Source organism: Parambassis ranga, chromosome 22, assembly GCF_900634625.1.
Source record: "Parambassis ranga chromosome 22, fParRan2.1, whole genome shotgun sequence".
Classification (NCBI taxonomy): domain Eukaryota; kingdom Metazoa; phylum Chordata; class Actinopteri; family Ambassidae; genus Parambassis; species Parambassis ranga.
The window spans coordinates 18117288-18134119 of record NC_041042.1 but is presented as its reverse complement, the minus strand read 5'-3'; the positions used below and the strand labels follow the sequence as shown (position 1 = coordinate 18134119).

The window sequence follows — 16832 nt, the reverse complement described above, 5'->3', positions numbered from 1 at the left end:
ACATATGATCAAATGAAAATGGATGTCCTCTCTGTTCCACTCATCTCAAATCACTCAGACAATTTCTTGACATTTGCTTTTTTAGAAGTCAGTCATCACTATACTATATAAAGACGTCTTGTTAGATACTGCGGGTGATGAAATATTTTTCTGTGTGTGGATGCCTGCTGAAACACGACAAAAGGGTGGAAGGGTGGAGATTCTGCAGGAGCTCATTATGGTCGCTGTAGGAAATAATGACCTATGGACAGGAAGCAGCTGGCTTTAACAGTGGCTCTGTTTTTACACAGGATAACGAGCTTCAGCCTCAACGTCTGAGTCAGAACACACAATACGTATGTTCTCATCAGAAACGGCGTCACTGGATATGACATGAATTTATCAATGACAAAAGGATATCTAGACAATGGTCACATTTAGAGGAATATAAGTGCATCGTGGTGCTTGGAGGCCTTTAAACAGCAGGTGTTTCTGACACCACTAACATCAGCGAAACTGACTTATTGTATGATACACTTAGGACTCTTCACCTTTTGTGTACATTTGCTTTACAAACGACTGAAAAACACAAGAAAGAACATATGGAATATGTTCCATACAAAGAACAGCAAGATTCAGTGTCGGAAGACATACAGTTAGGGAGGAAATCCTGTTTTTTGTACTCCTCTTTGCAGATCCTCTCCAAGTCATTATTGTTTCGTGCATGATGTTTGGCAAATCCAACCTTCAGCTCCCTCCACCGATTTCATTAAGGTCTGGAGACTGAACAGTCCACCTTAACATGCTTCTTCCTGATCCAATCCTTTGTTGCCTTGGCCGTGTGTTTTGGATCATCGTCATGCTGGAATACCCACCCACGACCCATTTTCAATGTCCTAGATGAGGGAGGGAGGTTCTCAACCAAGATTTGGTGGTACATGGGCAAAGTATAATGTCTCGGCCTCTATGTTTGACGAGGTTCTTGGAGTCTTAGGCAGCATTCCTCTTCCTCCAAACACAGCGACTTGAGTTGATGCCACAGAGCAGGAATTTGGTCTCCTCCAACCACAACACTTTCAGCCAGTCCTCCTCCGAATCATTCAGATGTTCAGTGGCAAACTTCAAACAGGCCTGTACATGTGCTTTCTCGAGCAGGGGGACCAGCAGGACTTCAGTCCCATCCAGTTCCATTTGTGAATAATAGCACCAGCTGTTGTCACTTCCACAGTCTTCCCTGACATCCTTGGAAAGCTCTTTGGTCTTGGCCATGGTGAAGAGTTTGTAATCTGGATTGATAGCTTCTGTGGACAGATGTCTTTCATACAGGTAACGAGCTGAGAGGGCTCCCTGTGTCAGCTCCTTCCCTGTATAAAATACACCTGGGAGCAGAAATCCTGCTGACTGAGGATCAAATACTTATTTAAACATGCCAACACGACCACCAACTAGCATCAAGGAGTTGTAAAAGTTGTTTATTTACACTATAGTCATTATTAATACATAGTAGATGAGTGTGAAGTCTGCTGAAGATTTTAGATGTTTTGGTCCATTATAGCTGCTGCTACACCTGTACTTAAAATAATGTTACAAAAATGCCTTTCCTCATAGATGGTGTCTTGGCAGCCATGCTTCACACAGTAGTTTTATTTTCTAAATATGGTGCACAGAAAAGAAAAGCAGAATATCAAAAAGAGTAGCATGTAAAAAACAGTATAAACATAATGTGTATTTTTACATTCGATAAAAACACAATCCATAGCAGTCCCTGGGGTTCCAGACCCCTTAATTGAACTTCTCCATCGTCACACACTATATTGTGTTACCCCACACGCACTGACCCACTTAGGTTTTTTTCAGTTCAATCTAAATTCAGAGTGACACCTGAGATTAAAACATTCTTATTTGTTTTTTTCTTTACTGCCATGTAGGTGTTGTGGTTTACATGAAAATGTAGATGTTCCCAATGTGGCGCGGGATCACTTATAAGCTAATCAGACTCTCCTCTTCCTCCTCAGGCTCCACGGGACTGACAGCCGTTACATCAGCTGGGAGAAAGCATTCTTCAGGTGGAGCTGGGGGCGGGTCTTTTGGGCAGCTGCGGATGGCTGGGGTGACGGATTGGCTGATGGGGTGATAGACGAAGCAGTAGGCTCCTGGTTGGCAGCTGTTCTTCACGCTGAGGGCCAGCTCTGTAGGGGCTGTGGGCTGGTGAACACCATCCTTATACACACTGAGGATGAAGGATTCTGGGGGAGGACACAGAAGGAGGCATCACAGCGCCGGCTGATTCATTATAAAAACAGTGTCAACGTCAGATTCAGAACACTTTATTTATCCCCGAGGGGCAATTTAAGGCACAAGTGAGCAGCTTGAAATATAAAATACAATAAAATAGAAAATGAATACAGATAATAAAATATTATGTACAGGGTATCTGTATATAACACATATGGTGTTAACATACAACCTAGCTATAGCTTAAAGTCTAGGGGCAGAGTAAACAGCTCTATCCACATAGACACTGATTAGCACCAAGGATAAAACTTTATTAACAAAGTTTAAAATTAATACAAATGTTTATTTTACTTTAAATAAAGGCGTTTAGTCTTTATGCCAAGTTGTCATCCTGACTTCCCCTCCACACTTTAACACCTTCCTCAGTTTTCTTATTGTACAGTGGGTGTGGAAAGTATTCAGACCCCCTTCAATGTTTCACTCTTGGTTATATTGCAGCTATTTGCTAAAATCATTCAAATCAAGTTCATTTTTTCCTCATGAATGTCCACACAGCACCACATATGGACAAAAAAAAAATTGTTGACATTTTTGCAGATGTATTAAAAGAAACAGTGAACTATGACCTGGTCCTAAGTATCAGAGCCTTTGCTGTGACTCATATATTGAACTCAGGTGCGTCCGTTTCTTCTGATCATCCTTCAGATGGTTCTACACCTTCATCTGAGTCCAGCTGTGTTTGATGATACTGATTGGACTGGATTAGGAAAGACACACACCTGTCTGTAGAAGACCTGACAGCTCACAGTGCATGTTGGAGCACACGAGGATCTTGAGGTCAGAGGGACTGCCTGAGAGCTCATTTTTTTCATCTCCTCATCTCTTTGATTAAATTAAACCCTCTCTGCATTATAGGAGATGGATCTGATAGTTTTCAAACCAGGGTGGTCACAACCGCTCGTGTTCATGAGGAATCAAGAGCAGTAATAAAACCGTGAGACATTTACCTTGTTCAAAGCGTGTGGCACACTGCTCAGCTAGCTGTTGGATCGTCGTTGTCGGGAGGACGCCCAAAGTTTTTGGGTTGGTTCCAATTTCAGGACAACACACTGTCAGAAAATCCTATAGTACACAGAAATGTGACACAAAGTGAATGAAGTCGTCTCTGCTTGTTCTCCGTGTGAGCGTTGAGTCACTGACAGCTCGGAGCTTTTGTGTTCTTAGTTCCTTTTTCTCCTCAAATATCATGTGTGCTGTGCCTCAGAGTGTCATGCACACACTCCATTAGAATCAGGCTTCACTCTGCTCAGAATAGCAGTCTGACTGCTGGCACTCACTTCTGATGCTATGTTCCCATTGTCAAGATGCTACTGGCAATGTTCTGTTGTGAGCCTGAGGCACAGCTGCTTCTATACTACTACATTTAACAGGTGATCAGTCTGAACACCAGTTTGCTTAAATGTGATAGCTGATCAGTGCAAAATCGTTGTTGGTTATGTCTGAATTTTCCTCTGCTTTTCTCTGTGTTGCATGGATATTATGTATTGTGTTGTGTTTGTGTGTGTGTACCCGAACAGATCCTTGGGCCATGCGCTCCTGGTTGAGTGTGCGCCGCCTCTCCCAGCGGTGGATAGAGTCCTGAACCTCTCTGCTGAGCTGCCGTGTTGCTGACCTCTGCTGGTCAAACGTTTTTATGTGCTCCAGGGCCCCATAGGTTGTGGTCAGGTAATAGGAACCTACCCGCACACACACATGCTGAGGATTTCTGTTGTTTGCTACATTAAAACTGCATAAACACACACACACACATATATACTGTATGTGTGCATGGGTGTACCTTCTCCTAGTGTTAATGATGGGTCCATCAGCTCCATCATGTATTCAACATCCAGCTGCAAGGCTGACAGATTGGATCTAGCCAGTACGTACATCATTACAGGAAGGAAGTCATCAGCACCATGGGCCCGCCCTAAACACACACACACACACACACAAGGAAATATATATTTAAAATACGACCAGCCTGTGGGTAAAAGTGGCAATTCAAGAATAATGTCACATTAAATTTACATTTATTTACCAATGACTCTCTTAGTTATGTTACTGTAAATATGCCATCATTAGGGACGGTTTCAAATCCCCCCACTCACTCAGCCAAACTTTAATCAGTCAATCTGACTTTATTCTTAGTGTGATCCTCACGTACACCCACGGCACCATGTCATCCCACCCTCACCCAGCCCTCCATCTATAATAGTCTAATAGACAAAGCATAGTGGAAAAACACTGGTAGGCATTCTGACCTGGACCGCTGACAGACATGGAGTCATAGATGATCTTGCAGGTCTTTAGTAGCAGCTCAATCTTTTTCTGAGGAGAATACTCCTGATGTAGGTTGTTGAGTTTGATGCTGATCTTCTCCATGGCAGAGGCCTCGGGGACAGCAGTGGTTACTCCTAGTGCTGTGGTGGTGCTGCCTAGGACAGCGGACTGACAATGCACACCATCAGCATCACAATGACCTCTCCTGAGCAGTATTGCATAGTTTTGTTTGCAGCTGTTGTATGTCCCACCTGGTTCTGTGCCAGTTGCTTTAGGCTGTTGTCGCCTGCGTGCAGTTTCTCCAGACTCTGGTAGATGTGCTCCCTCAGTGGCTTCAGTACGCTTTTACACAGAGCAGCTTCCACGATGCTTTCTACAAAGTGGTAAATATGTAAATAAGATAAACAAGAACACTCAGAACAGGAGAACCCAGTATGGGTCAGGGACCTACATTTCCCACCATGCAATGCAAGAGCATGTTTTCTTTAGTCTACCGCTGCAAACTTACAGAAACTTTTGGACATAAATATAGTTTTCACACTTGAGCTGACATCATCAGAGCTATTTTCTTCCTACCCACACAACATGTTCTTACAACACAGGAAATGACAGCTGTGCAAAATTCCCCATACAGCTTTTTTCCTTGAGAACTTAAAAACATAATGTACAAGTCACCTAGTTTGTCCTGTGTGTACTGATGCTGTGGCTCCAGCATGGCCTGCAGCTCTGTGCTCTGCAGCAGGTAACTCTTCAGCTGAGTCATCATCTGTCTAATCTCCTGTAACAGCTCAGTGGAGGAGGCATGGTTTGGCAGCGTCTCCAAGGTAAAAGCACGGTGCTCTTTCACCTAAGTACAAAAAAAATCATAAACCAACTTTTAGTCTGCAACTTCAGTGCATCAGTCCATTACTTAGTCTGCGTACTTACTAGATTACCAAAGTAGCTCAGAGGGTCCCTGGCCAACTCCACAATGCGCTGTGTGAGGCGGCGTTCGTGGCTGATGAGTCCAGTGATGACAGTGGAGAGGCGGTAGCGAGCTCGGTCCAACATGACAGTGGTGGGCTTTCTCCTCACTGCAGCTTTGGGGCTGCGGCTCTCTGAAAGGCGACTGGAAAGACATAGACAGCGAGTCTTTGCTTTGTCTCCATGCTTAAAGCAGCTGACACACCGTACTGGCAGCGTCCGTGTGACACAAGCTGCTTCATGACACCTCACTTCCTGTAAAACAAAACCTCGTGACCTAGCATTTCCTTTGACCAAAATAGTAACTCTGATTGATTATAAACTCCAGTGTTTATTGTGTTCAGGGAAGTTATCTATTTTTGATAATGGTGTTCCTCTTTGTGTTTCACACTATGTTCTGCATTTCATAACGGCTTTTTTGAAGAATCAGATCTGTTCTTGGTAATATATAATAATATGATGTGCACCTGATTTGGTTGTTATAAATAGCTGTTATCAGTTCACATCATTTCCTTGTAAGCATGTTATCATGTGTTACGATTAGTGACAAAGAAGCTCAAAGTTCAGCACTTAAAATTTTTTTTTTTTTTTAAGATACTGTATTAATCCTAGAGGGAAATTCTTTACGGCAGTGTCATACAATGACTAGCAAGGCGCGCCACAGGCTAGGGTGAAGTGTCTTGCCCAAGAACACACAACATTTTGATAAGCAGAATTTACTTGACTTGTATTTAAAGTATGTTTTCTGTGCATCTCTGACTTGAGTTGAAGCTTAGATGTACTGCAAGGGTCTATTTTGAAACCCTTCTCCCTTTTCGTGCGCATCCAATCACATGCTTTATAAAAACAACAGTTCAATGCAGAGCTAGTCACTGGTTAGATTCAGACCTGTAAACGCAGTAACACCAGATGGTAAAATGTCCGCATGAATAAGCGCATCCTAAGTGTATACATGTAAATATTTGAATTTAGAGACGACTGGCAGCTCACATGAGACTTGTGGTTTTGAAAGCCTGGGTTCATTAACTTCTGCATGAAAACAACCCGTCCGTCATGTTAGCGATCACTGCTGTGTAATTCTACTTCTAGCTATATTATTAAGTAAAGTAAAAGGTTGTCTTAAACTACACTGGAAGCTTATGAGCTGCTTGATCAATTGCTATGCTAACATATGTGTCTATTGTAAAGCCATGTAAGTCACTAACATGTCCAGCTAACTAAGTTCCTGCAGTAGTTGCAGTACTCCATAACACATATCTGTCTAAAGCACTTCATGCATTAGTTTGTGTGGCTCTTTAAAGCGATGTGGCCCAATGCAGCTGTGATCTTACATGTTTCATTACCATATGCATCAACATGCTGACTTGGAACGTGCAGCATAAGCCTAATCACAGTGTAAGTAGCCAATTAAAGTATGTATTAGCAGCTCTAGATCCAGCTCTATGATTGGCCTTACTTGTGGTTCTGCTCCTGTTCCTGGTTTGGCTCTACCTCCTCCTCTGTGCTGCTGGTTGAGCAGGAATCAGGATCCGTTCCCAGGGCAGCGCCCCCCTGTGGTGAGTACAGTGACACATCTGGCCGCCGTGCTGGAGAAGGTGGGGGCATTTTGATCCCCAAATTCAGGTTGACCCTTGGCGGAGGGACTGGGCGGGAAGGTCTCTTTGCCGGTGGCGGACACTGGGTGCTTGGTTTTTGTTTGTCCTCCTCAGCTTTTACTTCTTTTTCCTCCTTCTCATCCTCTTTATCATCCTTGTTCACCTCATCCTCTTGCTGCTGGCTGCTGTCCTCTGCTTCTGCTGCATCCTCGCCCAGCTGACCTGCTTTACTTCTGTTTTTATCCACTTCTCTCTCTCCTCCCTCCTCTCTCTCAGGTTTCTTTGCAGGATTTTGTCCCTTCTCTCTCGCTGTCCCCTCTCCTGCCTCTCGGTCGTTGCTCTTCCTGTGAGAGGTGCGACGGACAGGAGCAGGACGAAGCGGGGGAGCAGCCCGGCTCTGCGGTGGGACGGGAGGCCTACACGGAAGAGGTGATGTTGACTTCCTCTCTTCTCTGTCCCCTACTCCTCCTCTTCCTTCCTCTTTTTTCTCAGTATCTTGGGTGGCAGAAGATGACGTTTGAAGCGAGGGAGCAGGGCAGAAAAGGAGGCCCATCCCGGACCCAGTGCTCAGACTTGGGGGTCTGGGTGGGGGGCGTTTGTATTTAATCTCCTGGCCAGATTTAGTCTGAGGTTTGACCTGTGTGCTGACCTTCTGGGAGGCTTCTCCATTCTGTAAGGATGAGGTGATGTTTTGGTTGGTAATGACATCATGTTTGGAGAGCGTGGAAGGGTTCAGGTCTTTATCGGGCTTGTCCTCCACAGTGACTGGGTTGATATAAATGTATAAACTGGGCTGGATGGTGTCATTTTGATGCAAAACAAGATCCTTGTTTTTAGCCTGCTGGTTCAGATCTGAGGTCCAGAAATCTGCAACACATGCATTAACGTTATACCCTCCTTTTCTTTTCTACATCTTATTATCTGCTGCACTCATAATTTGACTAGATTTCATAGACTAAAATGTATCTACCTGCACCCAGAGATGAGATGACCTCGAGATCCTCTCGCTTAGTTGCCGTGGTAATGGCCTGGGGTAACCTCAGTGGGATAGCCAGGATGTCCCTGATTGGTGGATAGAAAAAAACCAGCAGAGTGTCAGCAGATAGTTGTGGCAGTATATGTGTGAATGTGAACATTTGCATAATATGTATTGCAAGAATATGTCAAGGTGCACAGATCTGTGCATGCTGCATCCTGCATGTACAATACTGTCGTGTGTGTTTGTGTTACCTGCTGGCACAATAGAAGGAGATCAGCTTGACGATGTCATCAAAAACCAGAGAGGAACCCTCTAAGTGGATAACTGAGACAGAAAACACTTTTTAAGAACACATCACTGCCCTGCAAATTAGTCAGGAGCTGCTCTGGTGTGTTGCACCTACACGTCTTGTGTTGTTTGACCGTCACATTGTGCACATGTGGTGCCCCTTGCTCATCAGGCAGCCGCACTGATATCATTGTAGCCTTGTCCTCCACACTGTGTACCAGGAATGCCTGCAAAGGTCAGGAAAATGCTGACTCTACTTATACAGTCATTTTGTTGCAACCAAACAATTACAACCAAACATTGTTTTATTTTGCTAAAATAATCAAGTAACATGGCACATGCCTCAATCCCTGCACTGACAGGAGTTTTAAAGACAAAAGCAGGAGAGGTTGGATCAGTTTGACAGGGCACTTCAAAGAAGCTGGATTCTTTGAAGCTTTAAATGGTGATTGTAAGTGTGTAATAAACTTTGGAGAAGACCTTCTTGATTGGAGTGATAGCAGTAAATCTTCAGCGTGCACTTTAAAATGCATGCAATCGGCACAGGTTAGGTGCTGATTAATGGTCACTGTATCCCCAATGCGAGGGTGCACAAAGATCAAAAATGACTATGTGTAAGTGGGAAGAGTATGCTAGCCAAGAATGGCCACGCAAATACAAACAACAACCCGCAACAAGAAGCCGCCACACAAATGAAAAGCCTTACACCACGATGGATGCTAACAAAACTTGTGCACTCCGTAATCTTCATGAAACCTTATTTGTTGTTTACAGTTATTGCTGTTGCTATGTGTCTCTAATGAGCAGTTGCTAATTGCCATGCTCATCTTTGCTTTAGCGAACAAAATTTGGAGAGAAATTACAGTGAAAGTAGTGTAATTTCCGTTATGGGGCTAACTTCCACCAGGTGTTTGCATTTTGTTGCAGCTTCTTGTATTTGTATTGTCGGTTTTGTGTCCTTTTAGTGCCACCATAAAAAAAAAGTGTGTAGAAAACCGTTCGCTAAATGTTTTGAGTTCTGCCAAACTGCATCCCCTCCAAATTAAATTAACCATATTAATGTGTTAACTGTACTGCAACAGAGACCTGATGACTTAATATGTTGCATTGGCATCTGACTGGATGTGACAGATGGTTTGTTACACAGAACCATCTGGAAATTCAGGGAGACTAGCAAGTAGCAGTTAGTGTATCGTTAGATGATTTTTGTCATCAGTGTAGGGAAAATGTGCTCAGAAAAGGTGAATATTTGCTGTCTGCAGAGACCATTGTCATACAAAAAATATGCCTGTACTTCCCCACATTACAGCGATTGGGAAAGGGCTTAAAGCCAGGCTTTAGCCTGACGGGATGAATTTGTGATCCCAGGAATTTTCAGAGGATCCAGATGCCTTTTAAGGTAAATCTGCATCTGGACAGTCTTGGACAATTTTGTAATTTTGTTATTGTGCATCCCTGCTTGTTTGTTTCCGTTTCTGATCAATCTAAAGTTGTGCTACCAAAATGATGCTAACCTGACGTTCCTGAATGCATCCTGTGTGGACACAGACAGAGCACTGAGGCTTTTTTTAGGTGAAAAGCGTGTGTAAAAGTGTGTCTCACCCCAGCTGGCTCTTTCTCTATTATGCTAGTGGCTTGTTCTTGGCTGAGCTCTCTTGGCTGCCAGACAGAGGTACTCCCAACCAGGCGGTCTATAGAACTCATCGATGGCGGAGCCGGTGAGGATGGTGGGATGACAGGGGGAGGTGGAGGTGAGTTAGGGGAGGATAATGAAACTGTAGATATAGGAGAAGGAGCAGGAGAGATAGAAGGAGTTGGATCAGAGGAGGGTGTTGCCTGAAGAGAAATCAAGGGGGGAGAGACTGGGGTGGGGGAGAGAGGGAGAGGGAGGGAGGAGGGGGGAGGTGCAAGGACAGGAGGGAGTGGAGGGGGGAGGGACGGAGGGGTGGATGGAGGTAGAGGAGGCCGAGAGGGAAGCTGGGAGGACTTGGCTGTAGGAGGTGGTGGTGGTCTGGGTCGACATGGCCTGGATGGAGGGTGGGAGAGGGGAGACGTGGAGGGGAGGGCTGCCGTCAGAGGGCTTGTATGGCTGTGAAGAAAAAAAATGGCTTACGGTCAGGAAGGAAATAACACACAGAGGATGTTTATATATCGCCTCTACATAAGAAACAATGACGCTGCTCTGACTCTGCCTTGTGCACGATGTTTCGTGAGCGTGAATAATGGAAGCTGCTGTTGAGAAGGCTGGCGACGCAACAACTAACCTACAAATGCTTAAGTAACATTGAGCAAAGTGCCAGAAAGATGTCACAAGTACACAGATGAGCCGCATCATGTGACCTATCAGCATGGTGAGTTGTGTAAGCCTAAGGAAGGATGCAATGTGACTGTGGAGGCAGTAGGAAACTTTAGTGCTGCGATCTTTCCATAGAAAGATAAAAGGAGCGTATCTATTACTGGCAGCAAAGTGTGTGTGTCACAAAGTTGATTTTTCAACATGTCTTCTCACATAGAATCACACAGATGTAGCGGAGATGATTCCAAAATGTAAAAAAAACTCTATTGTCATTTCATTGCAAATTGCTGACAAAGCCACAGCATGGAAAGCAGCGCCAGGTCTGCACAAAACTGTCCTCAGTGACAAAACTCAGTGACTGCCAGAGTTTCTACGTAGCAGAAAAGAAGGGACCACCATTGAATTTGCAGCATATAAACTACAAGGTTTCCTGTGCAAAGGTTCTATCTAGGACTATTTTAGCACCACTGTACAGTCAGAACCTATTGTCAGCCTGGCCAGCCATACCCATTCATTCCCCCAATGTTCTCTTTGAAATGGGCCTGGAACTACACAGTACAAGCCCTAGTGCACCAATCGGAACTGTTTATTTAAAATGGGGCGGGCTTTATGAAAGGTTTCATTGCTTGCCTTGATTGCAGAATTACCCCTAGGAAAACCAACAACAATCACTCACTGGTGTTCCTACTCTACTGTGGATGCCTTTTGTTTGATAGTACTCTGGTTGTCACTGGTCATCACTGTAGATCAGGGGGGCCCACACTTTGTCGGCTCGCGAGCTACTTTTTGCAATGACCAAGTCAAAGTGATCTACCTACTCTAATCCACGTATATACACATGTGTATATAATTGATTTCCATTTTAGGATATATGAACAGTAGCTATATATAAACAGGTTATAATAATCAACACAGAAATCATAAAATTATCAAAATAACAATGTGTAGTTAAATTACATTTTCCAGTACTAACATATTATAGAGTTCCCAGTCAAGTCTGTGTGTCATGGGGCAGGCTGTGGGCAATAAGTGAGGAGAGAGGCTGCTAAATGGATGATAATAAAAAGCAAGAAAAAAATAACAATCCCTATTTTTACTGTGTTTTAAATGATAAAACTAGCTGACAGCAAGCAAAGTCTTCCTACTTCATCCATCCGTCCATTTTCAACCGCTGTTCCTACTTTAGTTTAATGTTAATCAGCTCATCATGGATGGACGGACTTATGTTAGATGCTAACTAACGAGCCAGAGCACCGGCACCATGACTGAAGAACATTATAAAAACACAACGTGCAGCATCCAGTCTGAACTGGCATCAGGCTACCGTCCTCTGTCTGTCCTCCACAGCACTGTCTGTCCGGTTTGTTGACACGGCCCAAAAACTAGCCCCAAAGGTCTTGTATTGACGGTGAGAGACATCTGTGCTATAAAGGATCTTTGAGGCACCATGAGGATAGATGAAACTAACATGAAAATTCTTTTTAAATGACACGCGATCGACCCGCGCCCCCATCTTCGTAGTGGGCACCCCTGCTCTAGATGCTTTGTGATAGTAAGCAAATGTGGCTCCCTTCTGCATTGATATGCCACTTGTGGCCTTCATATGGCCCTGATGAAATGGATGTGAGCCCACATGTAAAATAGCAAATGTGTCTCAAATTTCCCAAATTTAATGTGGGCCTCTTTTGGCTAAGATGTGGCATAGTGAGCAATGGGTAGTCTGCCTGTGACTATAGTCACTACAGTGACCCAGATCTGGGCCTTGTTGTGGTGTATTTGGTTCATTTTGGTGGAGATATGGCTATGGTCTAGCCCGCTTGTGGTTCAGATGTGGCAAACAGATGTGGATCACTTAAGTGCCAACAATCCCAGGCCATAAGTTGTCCAGATAAGAGCACTGAAGGGAGCCAGATTTGGGCCACAAGTCTGCTATCTGGGTTGGACTTCACAGCAGGACTGTTTAGACAATTGATCACTAGTGTTGTTTTACTGGTGTAGACAGGCTGAATTTGGATAATACTCAGCACCTGTATCTCTCATGTCATTATTATCTAGTTATAGTGGCTTCACCTTTGCACTGAGAACACATGGTAAAGAGGCTGGTTGCACTATGACAAGCAGCTAGCTGCCCTCGCCTGGCAGTGACTACATCAAAAGTGGTCAGGCGGTGGATTTAAATAAACCTCAGTTGCTTGATCTTGTCTCACCTGTTCTAGTTATTTGTTAGCAACCTTGCATCAGATACTGCAGCATTATCTGCAGCGGGAGCCAAACACGGTCTTCTTATGAGAAAACGTGTTTAAACATTAGACAGTTTACTTCCTGTTTGTGTGTCTCAATATTTTGTACATAGTTGGCAGGTAATTGCCCAACTGTGTGTGTATTACATCAATAGGAAGTTGCTGTATGTGTAATTTAAAAGGAAAAACATCCAAATATGAGGAAATCACCACAGAAACCCCCTAAAAGGCCCATTGGTGCCAAATGTGTCCTGCTGGCACACAGGAGGGTAGTAGAATAAACTGTTAGGTCAGCTACATTTTTAGAGTGGAGTGTGATACCAACAGAAAATGTAGCTGTCAGTAAAAAGCTTAGCCCAGACATCCTGAAGCACTGAGCATGGAAATACCTCACACACACACACTGCATGTGTTATTATAGGGAATACAAGGAGTTTTTAGAAATAATATTTTCCACAGTACATGAGTATTCCCATTTCTTGCCACTTTGTATTGCCTTTCCTACGTTCATGCTGATATCCAAATAATAATTATTAATTTAAAAAAATATAATCTGGTAATACAGCATATCATATCAAGGGTGATACAAACTCTGTAAGTCAGAAGGAGACAGAGCTCATGTTGTGCATCTGGAGCTCAAGTAACTGTAATGCAGCTGTACCACAGCTTTGTGGTCTGTCTAAGCAGTGTCTGAGAAAATGAACAACATTGGCCTTTGTGCAGTCATCTGCTTCAGAACCAGAATGTGGCAGAGACAGAGATCCACTTAATGGATTCTCCAAACCTGCTTGACTAAGTGTTATACTAAAGGAGACAATTATAAAGAATAAGTCCTTCTACCCAAGGCCACACACTCATCAATCTTTTACAATCGACAATTCGGTTTAAACTTCAAAATTCATGTTTTGCTGTGGCGCTCAGAATACAGCGACACACTACACTGACACAGATGTTGTCCAACCTAACATGACCTTAAGGATAATACATTCCTTGTAAGAGAGAAACTGTCGCATCGTTGGAACATGGCACTTACAGCTTAAAAAAATGTAGGGTGAGTACTATGACATTTTCCTTTGCAAACACCAAAGTCCAAAGACTGAACTTAATGCTAGAATTGTGTTTTTCAAATGCTTTTCCAAACTTTCAACCCCTTGGATTCTCCCGAACAAGTAAGACTCCAAACATTAACAGATGACTGTATTCTCTTTTTATGTCATATTATAAAAATCTAATTTGCTGAAACAACACAAAAATCAGCTTATTCCAAAACCTCAAAGAAGCCATTGACCTATATAATAATCAGTGAGTCATCAACATCTGTTTTTCCTACTCTGGCTGTCAGACTTTCAACCCCTAACTTCCCCCCCTCACTCTTTCGTGATAGCTCCAACATGCTTGGACAGAACACACTCCCGACACTGCATCTCCACTCAGTTTTTGTCACTGACCCCTCAAAGACTCACCCTGTGTCCTGGGAAACTTCCATCATATATCCTTAGACTGAGTCGTTGGACTGCTCCTTCTTTCTGAGCTCCATTGTAGACCCCGCCTCCCTTTTTGCTCCCCCCCTCTTCTTTTTCTTCCTCCTGTTGATCGGAGCAGCACTGAATAAGGAAAAACTGAAAGGCAAAGGGAAAATGTTTCTGTGTGTGTGTCAGTCCCTCCCCTCCGCTTCTGCCTCAACTTCCTGAGCTGACTGTCAGGCAGGAAGGGGCCGATCACGTCGGTCAGACTTCCCCTGTTCTTTTAACCTTTGACACACTGTCTTCTGTCTGATGCCTTTCTAATCAATGAAAGCACATTTTCATTCACTTTATTCAATCAAATCATTTTATTTTTGCATTTTACAACACAAATTCTGAACAAAATGTAGCCCCACCTACTGACACCCTTTCAGCTTGTCCTCCCCTCTCCCCTCCCCTCTGCTTTTAAAGTTTTCCAGATGCTCCGTCATTCAAACTGTGGAATGTTCATGTTTTCTGCAAGCCTCACTTGTTTTTGACCCCTCTCCGTTTTCTTCCTCCCCCCTCCCCCTGCTCCAGCAGTGCCTCTCTCTTATCTTATCTCATCTCTTCTCTCCTCTTTCATATATAATACATTTCAGGTCTTTCAGTCCAAATGATTGCATCCTCATCACAACCTCACAACAGTACCCATTTTTTACATTTTATTTTGAAAGTCAAGTGCATGATCACAGTAAAAATCCCCACTGTTTTGCTGTTATGGTCTGTTGCTCTCAGAGCGCTCATGCTGCGTTTACTGTAAAAGGTGTATGAGTGCAGTGGACATGCAGGTGCAGCTGGAGTGCAACGCACTTCACACTCTATTACTATGCAGCCACAATGTGGTTGCCTTGCAGCTGCTTCCTGTACGATCAGTGGTCATATAGCAAAGTTTTTGACTTTGCAGCAGTGAGAAACCACTGGAGGGAGCTATGCTACACAGCATTACACACACAGTATTTACAGGAGAGCAAGCATACAGAACACATGGTCAGTCACTGTTTCATCACTGCCAAGTCATTAGGAGGGAAGTTTTGGTCATTAGAATACCACTGTGACGCTCAACTGTGCACAGTGATGAAGGTTGTGATGGTGCAACAACAACAAATCTGTCACAACCTGAATATATAAAGCTACAAAGAGTACATTGATACTTTTTTTGGCCACTTGGGGGCAGCGGATTGATCGCACACATTAGATTTTTCTTCAATAGTGCAGTTAACATATGTAATAAATACATCAAAGCATGCTAGAGGGATTTAATTAACCTGGTCTCTAGTAGTTCAGACCAATCAGTGTCTTGTAAGTAAGTACAGGCAAAAATGTGCATAAAACCTCTTTGCTACCCACCAGCTTGTAAAGATCCCCAGTGCTTCCTCATAGGTTGATCTGATTGGTTAATGTTACCTGTTGGGGCTTGACAGATGGTTGACCTGAATACGTACTGCCTGTCCCTTCAAACTGTTTCCTTTGGTGACATCAGAATGTTGAATGGCAATTTAGGGCCTCGTCACCATGGTAACCAAGGCAATAGTCAGTAGCTTGTTGGAGATGGAACACCTTCTGCCTTATGTTTAATATTGTGAAAGACTTGTGGAACAGTCTCTGAGTCCCGTCTCTGCGTTGTGTATTTTTATATTAAGACAAATCCACTTCTGTTTTGGCTCAGCTCGCCGTTTATTGAGCCACACAGACAGTATGGAGGGGGCAGGACACCACCTGGAAGCAGGAGCACAACCTCTCACTCACAATGGCCTGAGCTCCGCGTCGAACACACACACTATAATACAAAGCATGAGATTAGCGAACGTAGCATTTAAGCTATTCCCCCACAATGCAGTACACTTAAATAACATCAACAGAAATAATACTGCACACTCTAGGCAGTGGTGCCTTTGAAAACATTAACCCACATGTGGGTATTTACCATTTACAACGCATAAAAGAACATAAATATCTCAGTGCTAGCAGAACTCATGACCACACAACGTACCACGCGGACAGCATGGAGGATACTGGCGACAGCACTAGGGCGTGCCCAGGTAAGTCCACAGGGACTCCATAGGTGGCGCCAGTTCCCACTGTCCGCGGGTGAACATGACAACTGTGACAAACACCTAATATTACAGTGGCAAGTGGAACCATTATTAAGGGACATTATTACCCTGTTACACTCGGTCTTACCCAAAACTCGACCTAAACCCCACCAAATAGATGGCTAGAGAAGGGAAATGACGTTAATGATATGGGCTTTATGTTATCACCTTGGCAACTCTTGCTCTAAAAAATGTGATTTCTAGTATTTGTGTCAGTTACGGCCACCATATGCTGCGCCAAAAAATCCCACTGTGGTGCTCCTAAAAAGAATTCTAATCAGTACTTTGTCTTTTATCTGCTTTCTAAGCAGAGCGGCAGTATTTCAGCAGAAACATT

The 16832-nt window shown here is 43.7% G+C and overlaps 1 protein-coding gene across 1 annotated transcript; it reads right to left on the bottom strand.

The window, feature by feature from the left end:
• Nucleotides 1-1826: 1826 nt before the first annotated feature.
• On the bottom strand, nucleotides 1827-14559 carry rin3 (Ras and Rab interactor 3). The gene is made up of 14 exons (XM_028396166.1): nucleotides 14361-14559; nucleotides 9964-10450; nucleotides 8477-8588; nucleotides 8325-8397; nucleotides 8065-8156; nucleotides 6956-7961; nucleotides 5464-5644; nucleotides 5212-5383; nucleotides 4788-4909; nucleotides 4518-4704; nucleotides 4052-4183; nucleotides 3784-3950; nucleotides 3222-3336; nucleotides 1827-2225 (listed from the first exon to the last, which is right to left on the bottom strand). Exons 1-14 carry the CDS (start codon nucleotides 14384-14386, stop codon nucleotides 1960-1962), a joined length of 3138 nt encoding a protein of 1045 aa, XP_028251967.1. The 5' UTR covers nucleotides 14387-14559; the 3' UTR covers nucleotides 1827-1959.
• Nucleotides 14560-16832: the final 2273 nt, after the last annotated feature.

Bases quoted from the DNA above. Each gene is read 5' to 3' on its own strand.
- rin3 (XM_028396166.1), bottom strand. From the start codon at position 14,386: ATGATGGAAGTTTCCCAGGACACAGG. The intron at 8,157-8,324 runs GTAACACAAACA...TCCACCAATCAG, and splicing joins TCCTTCTATTGTGCCAGCAG to GGACATCCTGGCTATCCCAC. The intron at 5,384-5,463 runs GTAAGTACGCAG...TTTTGTACTTAG, and splicing joins TGAGCTACTTTGGTAATCTA to GTGAAAGAGCACCGTGCTTT.